General features: G+C 40.2%; 2 protein-coding genes across 2 annotated transcripts in view; one reads left to right on the forward strand and one right to left on the reverse strand.

Moving 5' to 3' along the window:
• LOC310952624 (obg-like ATPase 1) overlaps positions 1–9,941 on the reverse strand; it is a 43,637-nt gene extending 33,696 nt beyond the window's left edge. The window contains exons 1-4 of the mRNA XM_083921287.1: positions 9,823–9,941; positions 9,625–9,713; positions 4,542–4,685; positions 3,655–3,782 (exon numbers count right to left, since the gene is read on the reverse strand). Of these exons, the coding sequence (XP_083777413.1) occupies positions 3,655–3,782; positions 4,542–4,685; positions 9,625–9,713; positions 9,823–9,837 (376 nt within the window). The 5' untranslated portion in view covers positions 9,838–9,941. The remainder of the gene's footprint in view (positions 1–3,654; positions 3,783–4,541; positions 4,686–9,624; positions 9,714–9,822) is intronic.
• Positions 9,942–13,283: 3,342 nt separating this feature from the next.
• Positions 13,284–15,675, forward strand: sp9 (sp9 transcription factor). Its single transcript, XM_083922086.1, has 2 exons — positions 13,284–13,401; positions 13,900–15,675. Exons 1-2 carry the CDS (start codon positions 13,381–13,383, stop codon positions 15,196–15,198), a joined length of 1,320 nt encoding a protein of 439 aa, XP_083778212.1. The 5' UTR covers positions 13,284–13,380; the 3' UTR covers positions 15,199–15,675.
• Positions 15,676–16,222: the final 547 nt, after the last annotated feature.

Below are 16,222 nucleotides of genomic sequence, written 5' to 3' on the forward strand. Positions count from 1 at the left end.
AGCAGAACACTGCCAACACTGAATGACAATAAGATGCCAACAGTGGTGCTGTGATTATTATTCTCTATGGTGGTTATGACTGCAATCAATGCACTACATAAGACAACGTAAAGGCTTAGGTCTGCAACTAAAAATATTTTCACTGTCAATTAATCTGTCATTTTTTCTCTCAGTTAATCAATTAACTGTTTGGTCAATAAAACACCACAAAACTTAAATGGCCATTTAAATTCTCCAGACCCCAAGGCTACCTCTTTGAATATCTTGCTTTATCTCAGAATCTAAAACTCAAAGATAAAAGCAAATCCTCACATTTGAGAAGCTGGAACCATCGCATATTTGGGCTTTTTGCTAAATGTCTTAAACAATTAATCAGTTGCTGATTAATTTTCAAATGACTAATTGATCAATAGACCTGTAGCTCTCTACAGGATATAGAATTGCTCAATAGAAAATATCTGATGATGTTAATTCCCTAAAAATGTCTACCGTTATTTTATAAAATGGGAGCACTTTATTGTGTCTGCTTCAGGCAGTAGAGGAGGAGAGGGGAGAGCCTTAACTTAACCAGGACTTCAGGTGCTGAAAGCATGAATATCACTGTGAGAGAATCTACGCCAAAAATAACAGCTGCTTTCCAGTCAGCTGCCCACAACCACAGCCAGTCCCTCAAGATTAAATATGCTCTACCACAGTATCTTAAGGCTAGATTCTTACTGAGTGTCGTGCAACCGTAAATAAGTCTTCATTAGAAGTGAACCAGAGCATTCCTGCAGTGATGAGGGGGACACTGTGTGTGCATTCAAACATCTAATTGCTAGAAACCAAACATCTGGGAATAAGGCCAGGTGAGCTGGCAGAGTAGCTAGTGGGGAACATAAGAGCAGATGAAGTAGAACATGTCTGTGTCTTGTCTTTGACAGTGAGGATCCAGTCGTGTCCCAGTCACTGCAAATGCGCGGGGAACACTTAGCCTGCAAACCATTTTGTTAGGAGATCGGGGAACATCCACCATTGAACAGAATCAGCTTTCTGGATATCATCATGCGCCTCAGTAGTTGCTAGAAAGTATTGTTGAAAGCAAGTTGTTCAAAGTCATTAGGGGTTGAAATATATTCAGAAAATGCACACTACTGGTGGAATTTTGAGACATCAAGTGGAAAATCCAGTTAGACTACTCCTTAGAAAAAGTCTTTCACAAAGATGTCGACACTATGTGGTAACTTATTCCTTCTTTGCTAAACTTGTACACTATTTCTCAAAATTCACAACTTATAAACAAATAAATGCATGAACCGTGTACAGGAAATTACACTAACTAACACACAATGACTGTTTCATGGTACTAACACTGAGCTTCTCTTATCTTATAAGTCCTTCTGCTAATTCCCAGACAAAAAAAAACATACCACTCCAGACACGAAAAAGTGTGATCCCCACAACCATATAATCATGCTATATACAAGTAGTGGCTTCAACATTGCAGTCTGCCTGACACCAGATAGATATAATTACAAAACAAAAGCAGCTATGTTTAATGGTTAACTTGTGAAACATACCACATTGTTTCCAAAGGACTTCACAAGTGTGGAAACAATGGGATGCCGAAGCAGATAGATGCAAACACACACACACACACACACACACACACACACACACACACACACACACACACACACACACACACACACACACACACACACACACACACACACACACACACACACACACACACACACACAGAAGAAGCTTTCTATCTAGCTTTTCTTATTTGTGATTGTTGAGGATGTCTGTCTTCTTTGTGTCAGTAGAAACAAAAGGGAGAAGATCTGCCATATACATCTGGCCCAAATCAAAGGAACTGTGGATGTCTTTAACCATGTGCATAATGATATTAAAAATACACACAACTCTCCCAAGTAACAATAACGTACATCATAGCATGTTAATTAGTATCTCAAAAAGGGAGAAAATTACAAGAAAGTGAATAGATTAATTCAGGAAATTCTGATACTATCACGTAGAATGAACAGCTTAGAATAAGTTTGACAAAATTTGATGTTTTTCTTGCTGTTACATCCCACGAAATGACCAAAACCAATAATGAATTGATCCTACTAATTGCATGTGTGTGATACAGCTTATTCTTCTGGTGGCTCAAAAACTTGAAAAAACATGGTTGACACTATTCCTTCATTTCCTTGACAATGGGCACTGTAGTTTACTTTGAGTCAATCCCACACACACTGTTCTGTGGCTGTAAATACTCGCTAGCGCAGCAAATAGGTATTGATCTACAGCTGAAAATAGTCCCAAAGAAATACACTATTTTCTTATGTTTGAGTTTTTTAAACAACAGTGCCCGCCTGTTTAGGTAAATTAAATGTCCTTTTTTCACTTAAAAAACAACACAATATATTTGTGATCTGTTTTAAGGAGCCACAAACAGGCTAGGGAAGCCTGAAAGTACTGAGAGACTGACTAAGGCTGATACTAACATACTCGATCTGTATGCACTGTATACTGCAGACTAAAATAACAAGTAGGTATATCATTACCAGCAGACTGTTCACACTGAAGTAAATATTGTTGGTTTTGATCTTTTCAAGGGTTTTGGTGACAATCACAAAAATCTTAATAAAAAAAAGTTTTATCCTTTTTCTTAATTTGTACCAAAAGTCATTAAAACTGAACTGACAACAGACCTGTTTATCTTCCCTCGCATGTCTTGTCCACTCTGTAAATCATTAGTATTACAGTGGGTGGTCTTCCAGTTCTACTTCTCACAGACTCAGAGTCAAAAGCTGTTTGAAAACTGTGCTAGAACAAAAGTAATACACTTGTCAGTGATACACAGAGACAACTAGGAAGAATATAGCAAACTGGCATAATCTTAACCCTTTTTATCTGGACGGTCCATGCCTGTCGCTGCCAACTCTCTAATCAGAGCTCCTTTCACACAGTGGAAAGTCAATAACAGCATGCAATCAGTACACAAATTCAGCTTTTTTCTTAAAAAGGGCCTCTGCATTCATGTTAGTTGCTGTAATTTGAATTATTCTAGTTTGTAATGCTTTAATTGTGTGACACAAAGGACATGTCAGAGACACAGAGGAAGCCGAGGGAGACCTGGAAAGTGATTTGAAGCCTGCCTCACTGAGGGATAGGTTAGGAATAATTTGCTGAGACAATCACATCTGTAGATTCACAAAGTCACAGAAGGCAGTATTTCGAATCATTCCAAAATATTTGTATAATCATTACCACTATTATTGATGTCAACAGTATTGATAACAAGGACGCCCACTGTACCCAAACTTAATGAAAAAAAGTGGCATTATGTGGCGTTCCTTTTGAACTGTCTTGTTATGTGTAAAGCCTAAACCATGCACAGACACTTTCACTTCTTCTCATCCAGGGAGTCTCCCAGTATGAATGTGATGTTTGATCTGACTTCATAAATCCTGACTGTTATGTTGATCTTGGCATGCACCGCACAATGTGCCCTACTAGCAAAGCTATAGAACAACTAAGGCCTGGGTCTATTTAGTGTGATCAAATGTTGCCAATGCAACTGCTTTAGCTACAGTATAAAATACAGTGTTTTGTTGCTGAAATCCTATAAGGGAGAGCAACTCTCAACCTGTGACTCACGTGTCATGTGAAAGATGCCGTCACAGGCGCTGATATGGGACAGGAAGGCATTTCCCAGGCCCTGGCCAGCATGAGCACCTTTCACCAGGCCAGCAATGTCAACAACATTAAGGAATGCTGGGATTTTGCTGCAACCCAGGAAATAAAAGGGAAAAAAAAGGTCAGACATTTAGCTACGTCACATACGGACATTATGGACGTAACTAAAGTTACATACTAATTGTAGTTATTTCAACCTAAACCATGATCTTTCCCTAAACCTAACCAGGTAGTTTTTTTTGTTGAGTAAACCTTACCAAACTGCAACCTTTCACAATGTTAACATGTTTAAAGCTGCAACCGTTATGTTTACGTATGAGGATGCGTTGATCTACTGCTACCAGTAGGGGTGCTAACTTAGGAAACACTCTTGTGGCTCATATTAGAGGGTATGAACAAACGGCCTATGTGGCCGTATGGGTTGGAGGGGGACAGAACAGAGTATAAGCATGCTTGTGAGAGTCATACTGCTCTTTGAAAAGAAGCAGCGTAGTTCTTGTGGCTATAATTCATGCACTGAAATGCTCAGTGCTATTCAACATATCAATTCTTGTCAGTCAAAAGGGGGATATCTCACTAGTACTTTGTCAGTATAGCCCAGCAAATCTGAATTCAGCCTGCTTTAACAGCCTTTATAAATGTGTATGATAACCAGGTTTTGGGTTCCAGATGCTTCAGCTTTTTCCTTAACAGAAAACCTCGAAGTAGAGCAGCAATCATACATCATATAGAACTGGCAGCTACATGTCAACAACATTGTTATATGTTTTCTCATACCTATTGCAAGAACACTGTCAGTGACTACAGATCTGAAGTGTGAATAATAGGTGAAGGATGAGACCCCATACCTGGGAGGTTTGTGGAATTGGCAGAGGAAATCATAGCGTTCATCTGGAATGGGCACTCTGCTTTCATTTGGGTCAATGGTGCAGAAGGGGAAATTTTCAGCTGCAGCCTGACTCTTTGTCAACACGTTGAAAAAGGTTGACTTCCTGAAAATGAAAACAGCACTGAGGTCAATCCATCTAAAACGTGGTGGTGTGCAGAACCATATAGTTCAACATGATCATCCTGAAACACTACAGCAAATTATGCAAGATTGGCATTTTTTCCTGTACAAGAATTAAAAGGTTATACTATTGGATTGAATATTTGAGCGCTTGAATCAAAAATACTCTATGAAATACTCTGTGATAATCCCATAATTGATCAATTGTACATGAAATGGAGGGGCAAATTACATTTCTAAAAAGATCTCAGCTGTTGAACACGGTCAGCCAAACGCAGCCCCATGTTGTGATCACAGAGGTTTATTTTCTATGGCACAAGCAGATCAAAAGTGTACTTCAAAATCGACAGACAATGGCAAGTGCCTAAGAGTAATAATGGAATTGCAGTTAACTTAAATCCAGGTACTTTTCTTTTCCATTATTATCCCCTCACTCAGTGCTTCACATTGAAATGATTGTTTGTGAAGTCCTTAAGGAATGAAATTGCTCAAGATTGCTAAGTGCATGCATTAATATCTTATATATATATATATAGCAAAATTGTTTCTTTAATATACTCAGAGAAGGAGGCTATTCATGGGTCACCTAGGGGGGGAAAGAATGACCAACACTACAACCATCATCAGGTGTAAAAATGTTCTTAATGGGATAAATAATTACATAGTAAAATTATTACTTAGTCACAAATTAGAGTGCAACACGTTGATCAATGGGTAAAGTATTTCCAGTCAGACTTTAGTGTGTTTCTCCACAAGTGGGTGGTAGAAACTCAATCTTATAGGGAGGTGAGACGAATAGATGACTGAGCCAAATATCAACCTCAAACTTTGGACTGGGTTTACTATGAAGTCACAGACAAAAGTATGTATTGTGGAACACAATGAATACATGAGCAAACCCCAACTGCTGAGGAAGATTGAGAAGTAGGTGAAATCTCACCAAAAAAAAGCCGGTAAGTGGTTTATAGTTAATATGAATTTGTCAATTTAAAATAATAGTTTTTAAATAAAACATCCTGCGTGGGGCAGCCGGTGCCACAGTGGTTAGAGCAGTTGCCCCATGTAAAGAGGCTGAAGGTCCTTGAGGCAGCGGCTGCGGGTGAGACTCCGACCTGCGCCCATGTCTCCCCCCTGTCTCTCACCCCATTTCCTGTCTGTCCTATCTAATAAAAGGCTTGAAAACTCTCAAAAAAAAATCTTAAAAAAAACCCCAAAACATCCAGGTGATCATTGCTTACTCAAAATTCACAAACACACTTTTAATTATTATTAAAACTTGGGTACACTTTTTCACTACAGAACAATTCATTGACTGCAAAAATAGAAGTCAATAATAAACAGTTGCAGCCCAAAGGAAAGAGGGTTAAAAAGCAAAATAGAGAATGATGAGGAAGAAGAGAACTGTACCAGTCAGTGCACACACAATTGAGATTTGTGACTTTGCAAATCATCCCCTTATCATACACACACATTTTTCTATATAGATTTATTTCTTCATGGGGATCAGAGTGCAGTGTCCGTTACCTAGGGTAAACAACAAAACATGTTAGATTCACATTTACACTGCATCTGTATTGCTACATTTCTAGTCAAATGTTATGGTTGATATTTGGATTAACAACAGTTCATATCAGGAGATTGTGGATTCTTTGTTTCTCTGGTTGAATGGCTCGTTAATCTTAATCAGCTTGGTTATCCTCATGCAAACTGCCTAATTCAGTTTCATAATGACACTGTTAGATAGTTTCTCACATCTATCCCACTCTGAATAAATGGAAAGTAAGTAAGTAGGCAGACTAACGGGCTAATTTACAAAAAAAGAATAACATTTTTGCTTTTCTATTGGAAAAAAGGGCAGGCAACAGGCAGGTAGCCTTTAAATTCATGTCAGTCTAGGTGATCTGGAAGGGGAATTTAAAGAAGAAGAACTTAAATCAGGTATGTGTTTATTTTGCAGTGTCCCAATAAGGGGTTAAATGGACAAGACTTTCATAGCTTAAAACAGAAAGCAAATATGTGCTGGTCTAAGTGTAGAAATAGTCGCAAGATTGGCTGAATCACATTCTGAAGTTTCCCATATGTTTGAAGAATGGTCAGTTACGCCCAACTAACAGCAGGCTGGCGTTTGAGCATGGTTCATTCATGAACTAACCATGGGAGGGTTGACAAGTTGTACTTTGACACAAATGTGGTATGGCAGGCCACAACCTCAATGAGTTCTACTTCTTAAACCAGGAAGAAATTGTGGTTTTGGTGGGGTTAGAAATGAAAACACTGGACTCTAGAGAGTTGGATCTTTGTGCAATAAGCTCCGAAATCTAGCAAAATGGCTAAGACGCACTACATGTGAAGAAGCACAAACTGAATATATACAGTGTTTATTCTCCATTATCAGTATCCAGTATCTGAATATATAATGAAATGAGTCCTGTGAAAAATACTCAGCCTGTCTACAGTGTATTTGAAACAAGTTCAAGTTCACCAGTTTAGCACCGTAACTGGATAATAGCAGTTTTCAGCTCTTACAAAACTTTCTAGGCTACTCGGAAAAACAACAGTTATGCTGAAAATGACTCAAAAACTGTTTTGAGGAGCTGCAAAAAGATGAGAACCTGTCAGCTGAGCAGAAGATAACCTAGAACAGTGGCCCTTCCTGTAGCTCAAAGGGGGCTACAGGAAAGTCATGTAGGGTCTGCCCTGTGATTACGCTCTGTCACTGATGTGGCTGAAGGTCTTGGTAGATGCTGACAAGGTGGATTTGTCCGAGCAGGTCTGACATGCAGACAGCGTGACAGCCTCTAAACACACACTGTGGTCATGTACCACAGATTCTCGTTAAATTGTCCACCTCTCACAGACTTGAACACAAATAACACAAATTTGAAGAAACCTCAAATAGACTTTTACACACTCCCAATTTGCTGCATCTATGACGTCAAAAATTTGAGTTTTTGGATTTGGGAAAAAGCTGTCAATGTTTACTAATATTCTGGACTGTTTTAGACCATAGGGGTAACATTTAGGAGTAACAGGGGTTTGCCTGTAAGGTACTGTCTCTTTAATTTCTGTAGGGTACTGTCTCTTTAATTTCACTGTCAGGTGCTCGTTGTGCACTTTATTTACATAGACTCATCAAACACACTCTAACCACAAACATCATATATGCACCCTGGTTCTCATATAATGGCATTATTTCATACAGAATATAGAGACAAGATCCGGGACTCCGTTTTAAATCCTGCAATTTATTTACATTGGGATTTCAGCTTGCTTCCATCAGTTCATTGTGCTGAACAGTGTTGTAAGACACTAATGCATATCTTTCGTCTTGGAACGATTCTTATTGTCGTAAAGAAATTAAAAAGAATGAAAAGAGCTAGTAGAAGGATTTTTATGTTACTATCCATGCTGGACTTTTTGTCAGTGCCATTCAGTTTTAACACTATATATGTTTTTTTTTTGTAGATTATAATTTGATTTAAAAATTAAGAGAAGTTTCTAGACCTGTGAATAATCTTCTAATTAATTATTGTCATTACAGTGCAGTTTTCATTACAATTAAACCCTTTTCTACTAAAATTAGCACATATTTGTAGGTTTTTTTAATTGCTAGTTCATGTTCAACGTCACACACGCGGCAGAAAACAAGGTTAGTAAACACTAGAAAGCAGCAATGGAGGCCAGTGAAAATGTTGTGGTGTTTGCCTTTTTTACATCTGTTACTTATTCTGTCTCTCTCTCAAACTTGTCATCGAGGGTTGCTTGGTTGGAGACGGACGTAATTTTAGGCTTAAATGACTAAGAGTCTTAGAAGTTACCAACGCACGTCATAGCCTTGCGCCAGAAAAGGGGCGGAAATTGTCCACCTGGGTATTATGCTTCATCACCGCTGACGCAGACTGCTGGAGACGATAAATACCTGTGAATACTGCAGAGTCATTTGTCACAGGAATGAACGCTGATTTTAACTGTTCTCAATGAATGTTAGATGTAAGTGGGTGTTAGTTAGAAAATGGCTGTCCGTGCAGGTGTAAGTGTCCGACTGATGAAAGCAGAAAGTTGAGTTGCTTTGAACACAAAAGTAAATTTGGTAGTCTGCTCAAAAACGTATTCCGGGTATTGTAGTAAATGTGCTGTCTCTGTTGAGATGATTTGTTGCAGCAGAGACTGGCCTGCGAGGTGGCTCAATGGTAATGAGAGTGTTCACTTTGTGATGTGGTTCCTCAGATTTTCTCCCACATTTCAAAGATATGCAGGTGAATGCAGTTTGGTGAACTGGAAATGGTAAATTACCAGACATATGAATGTGATAGTGACTGTGTTTACCCCGTTTACAGTATGTGATTTAGCGGAGAGCTATCAAGGATGTACCCCGACCTTAGTGTATGAGTGATAAGTGGGTATTTGTTTTAAAATCAATGGACAACAGGGTTTGTTAATGCTTTTCATTATTTTAACATGTTCCCCATTCTTCCCCTAAATCACAACACTCTGCTATAATACCCTAAAAAAGATCATGTGTGAAGCATTTTGTAAAAGTCTGAGCAGCTCACATAATTTCATTTAGACAGAGAAAGTTAAGATGCAGGGAAGGAAATATGAAGCTCTTGTGGTATTTGATCCTTGGCCATCACAAGTGGTTTCAGACACTTGACAGCCTTAGGAACACTCCTCATTTTCCATGGACAATTGTCTAAAGAGTAGAATTATTTGATGCATATCTAAAATCATATACATCGTGCTCAATGTCATTTTGCTTGTGCTTCTAATCTGTAGTCACACATTCGACTGTGCTCTGCTTACACCCTGCCTTACATGCATTTATATATGGAAGGCAGAGTTCAGATGAGCACATGTTGGTGCGTGCAATGTGAATAGTGAGAAGGCGACACTATCTATGTAAATAAAAACCCTTTACTTACCCAACATTGGGCAGACCAACAACTCCTATTTTCAATGAAGTGCCAAACCTTCCAATCAGTGGTGGCGGTTTTGTTGCATCTCCCTTTCCCTAATAAAGACAATGTGGAAATGTCTGCAGTCAGAATTAGCCAAATACCATTACACAATCTACTATGCATGCTCATTTTTCAATGGAGCGATTCCCTTAAAACCTGCACCTTCTTTGGAGCCATTTCCCACAGTTAGGTTTTTTTCTTGCTGACTTCCAAAACAGCTCACTAACTCAGGGAAAACACCACATTCATTGAGAGAAAATGTGCTAAGCTAAGTCGTCAAATGTAACCAGTCGACTGCACTTCAAATGGCTCGCTTCCTGTGCGCTCAAAATAGAACATGCAGTCTCTGGAAATGAAAGTTGACACTGTAAACTGGCAAGCTGACCTGTACTTCCAAATTTAGCCGTCGATAGTATTGATGCAGGTTGATGAGTTGCTGTGAGATCAATCTCACATAGAACTGTTGGTTGAAATGTGTGTATTGAAAGCGTAGTTAATCTTTATCAGAGGCTTGGCTGTTGTCAACAGCTCTCTGCTTCCTATTAACATTTGAATCATCTGTCTTGACAGTCATCTAACTGAAGACTTCCACGAGTTGCATCTCTATAGTGACAGGTCTGAGCAATTTTGCCATTTCCCCTTGTGTTATAGTTTATCGACTTCCTACAGGAGAAAATGCTTTTGTCAAGCAGTTTATTTCACAGGGCACTTTAATGTATATAAATTCTATTTCCTCGCTGTTGTCTCCATTTACCTGCCAAGAACAAGCTCATGGGAAATGGCAGATGAGACACAGACAAAGTAAAAATACTGTTTTTATCATCATCTTTGCATTTTACAAGGCAAAAGAATAAATGTTACAACCCAAAATGATCTGTTAGAAAAGGAAGATATCTTAAGAAAAGGCATCTTGATGAACTTAAGCCCACCTTTTCTCTATACACGAGCTTCCTCTGATGATATAAGTGCAGTCATCAGACAACTGTACAGCTACAGTGCCACAGAAATAAAATCCTTGCATAGTTTCTTCCAACCCCCCTTTGAGAGAAACAGGTGTAGCCACATGAGCGCACGAAATTACAACAATTAGTTAAATGTCCTCAGATAAACTTCCCTGAGCAGAAATACAAATTAAAGCACACAGGGGCACAACCAAAAACCTTCGCCCCAATCCAGCAGCCTGTCTGGTTTAACATGCAGAAAATGAGCCTCTAATAATCTGGATTTGAGGCAAGTGAGGCTGGCTTTGTAGAAAGAATTCAAATGAATAGGTTTGAATTAATCATTTATCTTTTGTTGATGGATGCACCCCCACTTAGACTCATCACAATAGATGCAGAGCGTTTTGTTCGACCAAATAAATCATTCCCATTGTTTAAGGTACATTGATCAATCTAATGGCTTGTAATAGGCTCCTAATTGCCACAGAAAAGTGCTCACGAATGGAGTCCAGAATTACAGATTCAACTCAAAATTCTCACTTGAATGACAACAGTGGATCATGTTCTCCCCTTTTGTCCCAAGTAAACATCATCAGAAAAATCCCTATTATTTTACTATTCTAGGTTAATGTGGCAAACACATTTTCTTTCATATGAATTTAAGGTACAGTACATAAAAATATATTTGTTGATGCATAAAGACTCCTGTACATATTTCTTAGCTAGGATCATTATTTCAATCTGCACGGTCGCACTGCCCCTTATTAAGATATAATACAAATTACCGTGTACACTAGAATATTAACATTTTAACAAATGGACAGAAGAGTGTCATTACTATCTATTATCGATAGCAACCAAATCCGGTGACATACTGATTTTTAAATAGTATTTTTATAATAGTGAATTCTTAATTAAAAGGTACATCTATTGTCCAATTTTTTTTTATAGAATTGAAAGAAATGCCCTTACATTCTGCTTTCAATTTCATTTAACGCTCGAATTAATAGACTCCTTTTGCAACAATCAACTTTGTTTATGTAGAATAGACATTTAATACTAACAGCACTCTGCCAAATTGTCATGATTGCAAAATGATTCATTCTTCTTGGCAGCGCTCAGTATTTGATGAGACTGATTTTTATTCACCCTTCAAAAGGTGGTGGTTTTAAAGCAAAAAGAGTATTTGTGAACAAATTGCGCCTGTGTTGACTGGCAGCATTCATACTCTATAATGAAGCATTATTTGCCCGATTTGAATACCGTAATGCACATCTTTCGGTCAAGCCTTTCTCTGGAAAATTGCTTTAACTTTTAAAGGGATGATGGTTCACGTCAGAGCAGGTCAATTTTACATTAGGCTATTATCCCCGGGCGTTTTAACAAAGCCATATATGCGGACTTATTGAATGAAATATAAAAAAAGAGAGAAAGACTCTAGATTTTAGGGAAATTATTGAAACGCGGCATCCGCTTAATTGTCCACAATTTAATAAATGAGTGATTAGAGTGGCCTTTAGTGTTATTTCTCGCCTACAAGACAGACACCGTGCTTCCTGTTAAAGCAGTTTAATGGAGATGACTGGAGGCATTACAGCAGGCATCCCCTGGAAGCTCAAACTTTTTTTCCGCTAATAAAATACTTGTCTTTTAAAACACATCCACTACACGCGCTGATAAAGCAGACCGTCATTTTTAATTAACCCCTCACCTGTACTCCCCCAACAAGTGTGTGTGTGTGTGTGTGTGTGTGTGTGTGTGTGTGTGTGTGTGTGTGTGTGTGTGTGTGTGTGTGTGTGTTGGGAGTGCGGGGTTAGGAAGAGTCCCGCGTGGACACGAGCGCACGCACGAGCACAGACGCGCGTAGGTTTTTTTCATTTGGCTGGAAGTAAACACACCGTAGGTTCGTGCGTCCATTATACGAGTCATAATCTGTTTTTCCTTTATGTTCGCCTCTTCAGGGACAAGTCCTTTTATTCAGCCGACTCATACATGATCTAAGCGCGGTGCTCCGTGCTTGTCAGGCCTGTTTCTGAACTCCTTCAATAAACTTAATCCACCTGTGAGTTTCGAATATGAGCACCAGCACATTAAATTTAGGATAGATCATATAGCACCAGTTGTTCCCCCCCGAGCATTAACTGTACCGCTCCTAACACGGCAGCGTGCAGCAGCAGATGCGCGCACTGTTTCTCATAACAGCAACAACAGAGTCCCTCACATTGTTCAGGATACTATGTGCTTAAATAGCAACAATTTCTCAATGGCGCGTTGTTGCGCATGATCTGAATATTGAAAATCAGAACCTGGAAATACACGGTGTCACCACGAACGCTTTAAAATGAGTGAAAAGCTTACCTGTTGGAGAACTGGTGTGTGAACTCAATTCTGCAAATGAAAGGAGACATTGAGCCTTCGTGTGAGAATACATAAAAATAACTGTATGCATTAAAAAAAAATACCAAATCGTGTCTTGTATGACAGTCTGAGCAGAGGCTGCACAACAGATGATTGACGGCGGGGTTTTTGGTGTTTCTGTCTGCGGTCGGCTCTCTCATTGGCTGGCTTCATCCCCAGCCACGAATGCGGCTATCAGATTGGCTGCGCGTCCTCGCCAGCTGTACTTCAAAGAACACGCTCTCTACAACTAGGTAGTGTTGGGAGCCACGAGCCAAGAGAGAACCCGTGTGACCCGAGTTAAACACGGCGAGTCGGAATCAAATTGGAGCCGTACATCACTGAAATCGCGAACAGTCTCATCGCAGCACAGACCCTGGATATGGCAACGTCTATACTTGGGGTGAGTCCGACTTTTTTTTGTTTTTTTCGCAAAAAGTTATGCGGGAAGTTACTGTAGCCCGCTCTCCCTCTGCAACCACAAGTGTTTGCTGCTTTCATAAACATGTTCGCTCTCAAGTTTTCAGTGATGCATTTCTACCGTGTTGATGACAATTACTTTACTCTCATTGCATTAAAAAAAAAAAATCCTAAATACCGATGAATGCATCTAGATGTGGTTTTATTACAGCAGATATCAGAGGTAGATACTATTGCAAAAGTTTGTAAAATGTTGATTATTACTAGGTTACTTGTACGTCATGTTTTCTTTTTTTCTACGCGTGTTAAAACGCGTCTCCCCACTCCAAACAGCTCAGAGTACAGCTTACTTTTAGCAACAACTGTTATAATTCGAATCAGTCGTCTGCTTCCCAGATATCCGATTAAAACGAAACTCTTTCTGCAATATTGTTGTTGTCTCGTTTTAAGTCCAACTTGTGTGTGTGTGTGTTTTTTTCAGGAAGAGCCACGGTTTGGAACTACACCTCTAGCTATGTTAGCTGCAACTTGCAACAAAATTGGCAACACCAGTCCTCTTACAACTTTACCTGACTCGAGTGCTTTCTCAAAAGGTGGATTTCACCCGTGGAAGAGATCCTCCTCCAGCTGTAACTTGGGATCCAGTCTGCCCGGTTTCACAGTAGCAACCAGCCGCGCGTCATCAGGACTAACACCGACCAGTGGCACAGGCAACAGCGCCTTCTGCTTAGCCTCCACCTCCCCGACCTCGTCTGCGTTTTCCACAGAGTACAGCGGTCTGTTTTCCAACTCTGCGAGCGTCACGTCCCAAGAGTCGGGACAGTCAGCTTTTATCTCCAAAGTCCACACATCAGCAGAGACTCTTTACCCACGTGTCGGGATGGCGCACCCGTACGAGTCGTGGTACAAATCCGGTTTCCACTCGACCATCTCCGGCGATGTTGCCAACGGTGCGTCCTCGTGGTGGGATGTCCACACTAATCCCGGGTCGTGGCTCGATGTCCAGAATCCTGCAAGCACCCTCCAGACCTCACTGCACTCCGGCACACCTCAAGCCATCCACTCCCAGCTGGGTGGCTACAACCCGGACTTCTCCTCGCTGACGCACTCGGCGTTTAGCTCCACTGGAATCAGCCCCACCGCGTCTCATCTACTGTCCACCAGTCAGCACCTGTTAACGCAGGACGGTTTCAAAACTGTCATCCCCACTTACACAGACGCTTCTGCCGCCAACGCCATGATTTCTGGGGGCAGTTCAGGAATAAGTAGCTCCTCGAGGTCGTCCCGGCGGTACTCCGGCAGAGCAACATGTGACTGTCCGAACTGCCAGGAGGCTGAGCGGCTGGGACCCGCCGGGGCCAGCCTGCGCAGAAAGGGACTCCACAGCTGCCACATTCCCGGCTGCGGTAAAGTGTACGGAAAGACCTCTCACCTCAAAGCGCATTTGAGATGGCACACCGGCGAGCGGCCTTTTGTCTGCAACTGGCTTTTCTGTGGCAAAAGGTTCACTCGGTCCGATGAGCTGCAGAGACACCTTCGCACTCACACCGGCGAGAAAAGGTTTGCTTGTCCGGTGTGTAACAAGCGCTTTATGCGGAGTGACCATTTGAGCAAGCACATCAAAACGCACACGGCCGGCGGAGGAGGCAAAAAGGGGAGCGACAGTGACACCGACACCAGTAACCTGGAGACCCCGAGGTCCGAGTCCCCAGAACTTATTTTGGATGGGGTAAATCCCAGAATCACTGTAAAGGATCCGTCTCCACACGACGAGCCCTAATGAGGCTTCACCCCCCAAAATCAAACCACATTCAAAACTGCACAGCATTGAAAAAACGGGTCTTATTTGACAGACATTAAAAAAAAAAGGAGAAACTATTTCAAGAAGCATTTGCAAAGTCTAAAAAATATATTCTCCACGGGCGTAACGAGTACTTCATGCGTAAATCCATCTAGAGAGATCAGTGATTTACTGTAGGCCTTCGGGGATTTTTAGAGGCAACTTGAAAATGAAATGGATGTTCGCCAAGGGTGCGCGAAACCTGTTGAACTTTGGTTGGACAATGTGAGTTACATCTTGTATATTGACGACTGAACTCTGTGTTATTTTCATGTAAATGTTAGGCTATGATTGTTTTCGTGTTGGTATCCTGGAAATCAGGGAGTTTACTTTCGACGCACTTTGTGGATATGTATGTACACAGCTTTTTCAGCTTTGGTTAACCATTTGAATTCTTTGCTAAAAAAATATCTATATATAAATGTTTACCTGTATAAAGTCACACGTATAAGACTTTCATTTTATCGTAATTAAAACATCTTTAAAAAGGCTCCAATTGTGTGATGTAGATTTTATATTTTTTTGGTTTAATTATTTGAAAGGTTTTCATTGAAAAAAAAAAAAACGAGCTTCATTTAATGTAGAACATTTATTTGAAAGCGTGAGTGCTCACTTTTCTTAAAATCACCAATAATACCTTGACTTTTGAATGATTTCCCCTATGGAATAAATCAATGTTTAATGCCCCGGAAAAAAACATTTCATGCCCAAATGAAAATCTTGTTAAATGGTATTAATTATGACTTGGAGCACATCGCAGCCCCCATGTGTCTTGTATTTGCGATTAGGGATTCGTGTCTTATCAAATATCTAATTAATCTCGGAGACATCTTTTGTTGAATTTCACTTTATCGGGGGGTTTCCAAGGGGGTTTGACGACAAAGGAGCCTGAATATTTATTCTAATTGTCCAAATTAACTGCTCTCATTTGCATACCAATCGATGGACCGAGAACGAGGATATG

The sequence above is a fragment of the Echiichthys vipera genome (genome assembly GCF_963691815.1).
Source record: "Echiichthys vipera genome assembly, chromosome: 10".
In the NCBI taxonomy this organism is placed as follows: domain Eukaryota; kingdom Metazoa; phylum Chordata; class Actinopteri; order Perciformes; family Trachinidae; genus Echiichthys; species Echiichthys vipera.

Bases quoted from the DNA above. Each gene is read 5' to 3' on its own strand.
- sp9 (XM_083922086.1), top strand. From the start codon at position 13,381: ATGGCAACGTCTATACTTGGG. The intron at 13,402-13,899 runs GTGAGTCCGACT...TGTTTTTTTCAG, and splicing joins TGGCAACGTCTATACTTGGG to GAAGAGCCACGGTTTGGAAC.